Source organism: Thecamonas trahens, assembly GCF_000142905.1.
Source record: "Thecamonas trahens ATCC 50062 unplaced genomic scaffold supercont1.99, whole genome shotgun sequence".
Taxonomy (NCBI): domain Eukaryota; order Apusomonadida; family Apusomonadidae; genus Thecamonas; species Thecamonas trahens.
Genome location: NW_013657581.1, coordinates 1 through 7,415, shown reverse-complemented (window position 1 = coordinate 7,415; position 7,415 = coordinate 1). Strand labels below are relative to the sequence as shown.

The window sequence follows — 7,415 nt, the reverse complement described above, 5'->3', positions numbered from 1 at the left end:
GTGTCGTACGGCAGGAACCGCACCAGCTGGCACATAGACACCACAAGCGCAAACAGCGCCACGTTCGCCTTGGTCATCGGCGGACGGAAAAACGTCATCGCCATCACCACGCTCACCTTGCGCGCCATAATCCACACCTCGAACCGGTAGTTGGCCGGCGAGAACCGCCCCACAAGGAACGCGTACCGCAGACTGAACAGCACAGGATCCGCCACGCTCCGCACCCGCGTCAGCAGGTAGAACACAAGCGACGGCAGCCCCAGGCAGTACACCACGCAGAACACAACCGCAACTCCAAAGTAGTTCCAGTACCACGTCCCGTAGCAGCTCTTCGCCGGTGCAGCCTCGAGCACCCACCGCCCGTCCTTGTCGCGCCGGCACTGCAGGTAGCTCATCGCCATCGCCGCAAGCGGCAGGTACAGCAGCACCATCAGCTGCAGGTACGCACGCCGGCACGCGTCGCGCAGCGCTCCACCCGTAATCAGCACCACATGCCCCAGCCGCGGCGCAAGGTGGTGCTTGTTCACCATCACGCTGCAATACACAATCGCAAACGGTACAACAAACAGCAGCGGCAGACTCACCGTCATCCACCACTTGAGCAGCCACACATCGTCCGTCACCGTCGCACACTCGGGCGAGCTCAGGTCAAAGTTGAGGTTGAAGAACGAGACCACGTTGAAAAACTGCGACGCAAAGTTCGACCACGGCAGCTCAAACTGCCCGTACATCGCGCTGATCTGCAGCGAGTTGAACCCGATCATCACAGCCGCAAACCGGTAGCTCAGCTCCTCCTTGGCGTTGAGCCACACGAGCAGGCCCACAAAGCACACCGCGAGCACAAACACCACCGCGAAAATAGGCAGCGTCCGGTTGTCACACTTGTAGCACGATCCGCTCAGCGCATAGTACCCGCGATCGCACGCTCCGCACAGCTGTCCGGTGTACCCCTCCGTGCACCGGAACGGGAACCCGCCCTTGCACGCCCCGGCGTTCGGGCACTCCAGGAACACCCCAGGATCCTCCGTCGGGAAAAACCCAGGCCGTGCCACAGGCAACGACTGCCCGCCGTCGCACTTGGCCCCCTCCGGACACGCCTCGCACCCCACATTGATCTGTCCCGTCGCCGTCCAGAACCCGGGAATGCACGAGCAGTTGAGTCCGAGTCCAGGCTCGGGCACAAACCCGGGAATGACCTGCGCGTTCTCCGGGCACGCCAGACACTCGGTTGCCCCTTGCCCAGTCAGCACCGTCGACGCCGGGCAGATCTTGCACGGCTCGAGCGACGTCGCATTCGAGAACGTGCCCTCGGCGCACAGCGTGCACTCGAGCACAGTCGAGCCCGGCCTGATAATCGCTCCAGACCCCGGCAGGCACGCCTGCACAACCACAGAGTCGCGCACAATCGCATCCGGCACAAGCTCCAGTGGAATCGCAGACTGCGCAACCGCAATCTGCACCGCAATCGGCACTCCCACCTCGGCCCCGCTCCGCGCTGCAATCCCTACTCCGCCAAACGACAGCTCGGCATCGGTCATCAGCTGCTGCCGCCCAGAGCCCACAAACGCAAACTCGGCCTCCTTTGCCCCGTCCTCAAACTCCATCGAGAGCATCAGCTGCGGGTCAACAACCACTTGTCCGAGCGCGTCCCGACCAGTCACCACTCCGTACCCGCTCCCAAACGGCGCTCCCGACGACACAAGCTCCGGCAGACCCGCCATCCACTGCAGCGACACCACAGGCATCGCCGCCATCGCCCCGTATCCGACCACGCTCTGCACCTTGTCCAGGCTCTGGTTGAACGCCCCAAGCATCCCGCTCGACGCGCTCGCCCACGGCAGCCCGCGCAGCTCCGCAGGCGACTCGGCCAGACAGCACGGATCGCCCGCCATCCCACACAGCCCGCCCTCAGGCAGGCAGCTGAAGAACAGTCCAGAGCCCACGTCGTTGCCGTTCGGCTTGGCGGACACGTCAAACTCAAACCCGCTTCCCGTCCCCTCCACGCTCACCCGCGACCCACACCCAAAGCCCACGCTCCCGTGCACCGCAGAGTTCCGCATCAGCACGCTCGAGCGCACAAACACCCCGCCGCGCTCCGCGCAGCTGTACAGACTTCCTTCGCCAAGCGTAACTTCGTCCTCAATCAGCAGCGCCTCCAGCGACGCCGACGATGCCTCGATCGCCTGGCCGTTCTTCGTCGCCGTCCCGGCAAGGTAGTCGACCCCGGACGTCGCTCCGCCCACCCCGCCAAACGCCGCCTCGTTGTCGCGGACAACGCAGCCATCGACAACCATCCGCCCGCCGCCGATCGCGCTCACCGCTCCGCCGATCCGCCGCGCCCGGTTCTCCGCCAGCGTGCTGCCTGTCAGCTGGCCGTCCGCCCCACGCCCACTTCCGGCCACGCCTCCGCCGTGCACGTCAGCAGCGTTCGAGCTCACAACTGCGCCGCTCGCCACCACCGCCGCCGCCGCTCGCGCCAAACGGCTCGCTCGCTCAGCCTCGGCCGCGATCCCGCCGCCGCTTCCGCTCGCAGAGTTCGCCGTCACAATCGCCTCGCTTCCGAGCACAATCCGCGTCTCGCCGTTCTCCAGCGACACCGCGTGCAGCCCACCGCCGCTCCCGCCGAGCGCCGTGTTGTCCGACACCACAGACTCGTTCCCGCCGCCCAGCGTCCCAAACTCGGCCGAAATTCGGCCCTCGCCGGACGCCCGCAGGAACAGCCCGCCGCCGTTCTCAAGCGCCACGTTGCGCGAAATCGTGCTCCGCTGCACGCTCACGTTAAAGCTGCCCGCAAGCGCAATCACAGCTCCGCCGCCGCCGCGCCGCGGATACGCAATCGCCGCAGACCGGCCCACAGCCTCGTTGTCCTCCACCACAGACTCTACAATCTCCAGGAACGACGTCCCGTCTGCAGACTCGAGGAACAGGCACCCGCCAGACACAAGCGCATGGTTGTTCACGCACCGCACCCGCTCAAACACAACGCTCACGTCGCGCCCCACCGCCGCAATCGCTCCGCCAGAATGCTCCGCAGTGTTCGACACAAACGCGCTGTCGCGTGCCACCAGCGACCCGCCGTCGCGAAGCAGCACCGCTCCGCCAAACCCAATCACAGGCGACGCCACAGACAGCTGGTTCGCCGTCACCGCTGTCGAGTTGGTCACAGTCACAGACACAAGCTCCAGCCGTCCGCCCACAACTTCGATGCTGCCGCCGCCAAACACAGCCTTGTTCGTCCGCGCTCCGAGCACAATCATGTTCTCCATTTTCAGCACCGTCGTGCTCCCTTCCACACGGAACAGCAGCGCACCGTCGTCGTCGCTCCGCTCGCCGGCCGTGCAGTCAAGCACCGCGCCTGGGCCCTCGCCTAGAAGTCGCACAGACTTGGCCACCGTGTACGGCACATCGCGCCAGCATCCGGTGTACCGCCCGGCCGGAAGCAGGACCGTGTCGCCGTTGCACTGCCCGACCCATCGCGTCACCGACGCCGCCACACACGTCATCGTGTACCCGCATCGCTCAACCTCGACCCGGAACGTCGTAGGCGGCCGCGGCGTCTGCCACACCGAGTTTGTCCCCGAGTACACCGCCCGCTCGCTCGAGGTGTGTTCAGACGACGTGAGCCAGTCCGGGAAGCCATCGGCATCGACGTCAGCCACGGCAATGCGGTCCATGTAGCCGCGGCGGCTGGTGGAGCCCTGCTGGTACCACCGAGTCGCTGCAACCAATCGGCTAGCGCCAACTCCTGTATCCGTGTCGTTGAACGCGCTCGCGGGCAGACGCGGTGTCTGGTTGAGCAGGACCGGTGTCCGAGCTGTCGAGCAGCCGACAAGAATGTCGTCGTACCCATCCATATCAAGGTCGATAACCTGCAACGCCCGTCCATATCGGCACTGGTAGCCGTCAAGTCGGTCAAACGTCGCCCAGTCGTCCGGATAGTGCCGGTCCTGCAGGGCTGGCCATAGCGGATGCGTCTCGTTGCCGACGTTGATAAAGTACGACACCGGGCCGGGGCTATAGTCATCGACAGTGTACACCACATCAAGCAGAGAATCGCCGTTGAGGTCAGCAAAGATCACATCGTAAGCGTTGTACGAGCCACCGCGTGCCACAAGTACCTCGGGTGACGATACCGCCCACGGCGCGTCCGACAACTCAGCCACGGGCTCGGATGCAAAGAACACCACAGCACCGTTCGAGTGGCATGCCACAATCACGTCCTGCAAACCGTCGCCTGTCGCGTCGCCAAGTTCCATTCGCAACGGGTTATTGCACACCGCCGTCGTCCAGCTCGCGATCTCCACCTCGTTCTCAAACCGCGTCGGCGACTCTGCGCTACCGCGGATGAACACCAGGTTGAGGCTGTCACGGCCCAACGCAATCACATCCACATACGCGTCGTCGTCCAACATAGCTGCGTCAAAGTCCAGCGCGTCGTCGAGCACATCCGTGGTGTTGACAATCTCCACCAGAGTCTCACTGGTAAAGAAAGGCGCAACGCCGGCGTTCGGGAGCCAGCCGACCACGTTTGCCGGATCCGCCGTCGAAAAAATAATGTCTACCAGCCCGTCCAGGTCCACGTCTGTAGCCACCATACACTTCATGTGACTGCCGGCGGCCGACACGTCGATGACCAGCGGGCTCGCAAAGAGCGGGCCGTCCACAAACAGCTTCAACTCGCCGGTATCAACCCCATTCCCGTCAAACACAACAAAGTCGAGCTGCGAGTCGCGGTCAAAGTCCGCCACCGTCGACGAGTCGATTTGGTATATCGCTTCGTACGCAACCTCGTCATAGCCCTTGACAGCACCTGCATACCCGAGGTTCGGCATCCAAACAAACGAGCCAGCAGCAAGCACCACGTCCACAAACCCATCACTGTCGTAGTCGGTGAGCGCAAAGGAGCTCCCGCCGATGCCCGCCATCGGCATTGCCGTGTGATCCTTCACCCGCACCGGTGCACTCGCGTTGCCTGGCAGGCCCATCATGACAACAGGCTCCAGCCCGCTCACCAGCGCCACAATGTCCAGCTCGCTATCCTCGCCCGGGTTGAGCGACGCCACCGCAAGATCAATCTGGTTCGACGACCGCCCCGTCTGGATCTCGCCAAGGAACAGCCGCCGCCCCGCCGTTGGCAGCTCGCGCAGTGGCCTGCCGAGACTCAGCAGCGCGAACAACTGCAATTCCCGAGTCACCACAAGATCAAGACTCCCGTCGAGGTCCATGTCCACTGCTGCCAGTCCGCTCGTCGCAGGAAGGTCGTCAGCAATGACGGTCGCCACGGCGCTTGCGCTAGCGCTGGTCCAGTCATCCACCTCGTACAGCGTGATGAACCCATACACGTTGTTGCCAAACGATTGCAGCGACCGCCAGCCAACAACAACCTCACGCGCGTTGCCATCGCCATCTGCATCAACGACAACCAGCTGAGTCGGGACCTCGCGAAAGGCCTGCGACTCGCCTAGCACGACTGCAGTCCCAAACGCCACAGGCGCACCAGGCGTTCCGCCATACGCGTTCTTCGCATACTCTACCGTCGACTTGCCGGTATTACCCACATATGTCGCGTACACCACATCGTAGTCGCCGTCGCTGTCAAAATCGTCGACGGCGAGATGGATGACCTGGTCAGTAGCTGTCGCCACAAGCTCAGCCTGGCCGCCGTCATACGCCAGCATGCCGGGCCCGCCCGTCCGCGTTCCCGGCCCAGCTGTCACGTACACTGCCACCGCAAACCGGTGGATGTGCGGGTGGACAACCACAAAATCCGGCACTCCGTCGCCATCGAGGTCGCCGAACGACCGCCTCCCGCCCCGCCCAAGACTCCCACCGACAATCGGGATCGGTCGATTGCGGTCGTACACAAATGCAAGCTCCGGCCACTGGTTGCGGTAGTACACAACCGCGCTCGTCACTGCCTCGCCTTCCCTGCCAGTCGGCTGTGCCACTAGGTCAAGCATTCCGTCGCCATCCATATCCACCAGCTCAAATGTCGTCGGGTACACGCCCCAGCCCGACTGCATCAGCACATACTCGTCGTACGATCCAGCGAGTCCGCTGCTCGGATTGTACAGCGCACAGAAGAACCGGTTGCTGCGGACCTTGCCGCACACGTCCGGATACGTGTCATTGTTGATGTCGCCCAGCCGGATGTTGTGCGGCCCGTCAATCGTCACCGTGTCTTCGGGCACAAAGCTCCCGCCACCCTCGTTGCGGAGAATGACAACCAAGTCCAGCTCGTAGAGGGTGTACACCACATCATCGTCGCCATCGTTGTCCAGGTCCGCAATCGCAATCGAGTTGAGATTGTCTCGGTTACCGAGTGCGACCATCGTCCCAAGCGCAAAGTTGGCCCCAGGCCCAGCCGAGTTAACGTACACCACAAGCGTGTCGTCCACGTTGGCCTCTAGCAGCACGTCCAGGTCGCCGTCCGCATCATAGTCGAAAAACTGCAGGTACGACGAGCGCACCTGCGAGGGTGTGAGCATCACCGCGCTCGCGCCAAACACTCCTGGCCCGGTCGTATGCCACACCTCAGTTGCCCCGCTCATCCGCTGCAGAACCACGTCAGGCCACCCGTCGCCGTTGACGTCCGCCACATCAATGGCCCGCGGATACGTCGACAAGTACGGCGCAATGAGCCGCGGCGTCTCATCAAGCGTGCCGTTGCCATAGTTGGCAAACCACACAACCTCATGGTAGTACGATGACGACGTCGCGTACGCCCACCAAACAACGTCGTTGTCGCCGTCGTTGTCCATGTCGGCGATGAAGAATCGCTGCTCCGTGTTTGAGAGTGCCGTCGCTCCAGCCTTCATCACCACCTCGCCCATGTACTTGGGCCATCGCCGCGTCGTGCTCCCGGTCATCACCTTGATCCCGGGATTCTCGGCCGTCACAAACTCGGGCACTCCATCGCCGTTCAAGTCTCCAGCCCACGCGTCGCTCACACTCGACGACAGCATTCCAGTTGCTCCCGGAGAAACATACACCGGCGTTGCCCACGTATCCGCCTGCATGCCCGCCGGGCCCATCTCCGCCGCTATGCATCCGCTCAGCTTCATGCCATCATCCGCCGGCTCAAACTGCGCCACGCCGTCCACTGGCACGCCAGCCGTCGAGGGATACTGGCGAGTAAACGGCGATGACGACGGGAGGAAAGTCATGCCGTACCGCGAGTGCGCCGCCACATCCCGCCGCCCATCGCAGTCGATGTCCACCGCCGTCTCGAAAATACGCTCACTGGCAAATATCGATGAGCCACGAATGCCCTCCGTCACCGTGCCGTAGATGTCGTCATCGGTTGCCGGCTGCAGGTCCTCGCGCCACCCGCCACCCGCCACCCGCCACCCGCCACCCGCCACCCGCCACACCCACCCACCCACACCCACACCCACAACCACACCAGCAGACCG

At 63.7% G+C, this 7,415-nt stretch overlaps 1 protein-coding gene across 1 annotated transcript; it reads right to left on the bottom strand.

Annotated features, from left to right (window-relative positions):
• Positions 1-9: 9 nt before the first annotated feature.
• Positions 10-7,319, bottom strand: AMSG_11536 (uncharacterized protein; the record flags this gene model as incomplete). The annotated part of the gene is made up of 1 exon (XM_013897159.1): positions 10-7,319. A coding segment is annotated over one exon (7,308 nt), but the record flags the coding sequence as incomplete, so codon positions are not given.
• Positions 7,320-7,415: the final 96 nt, after the last annotated feature.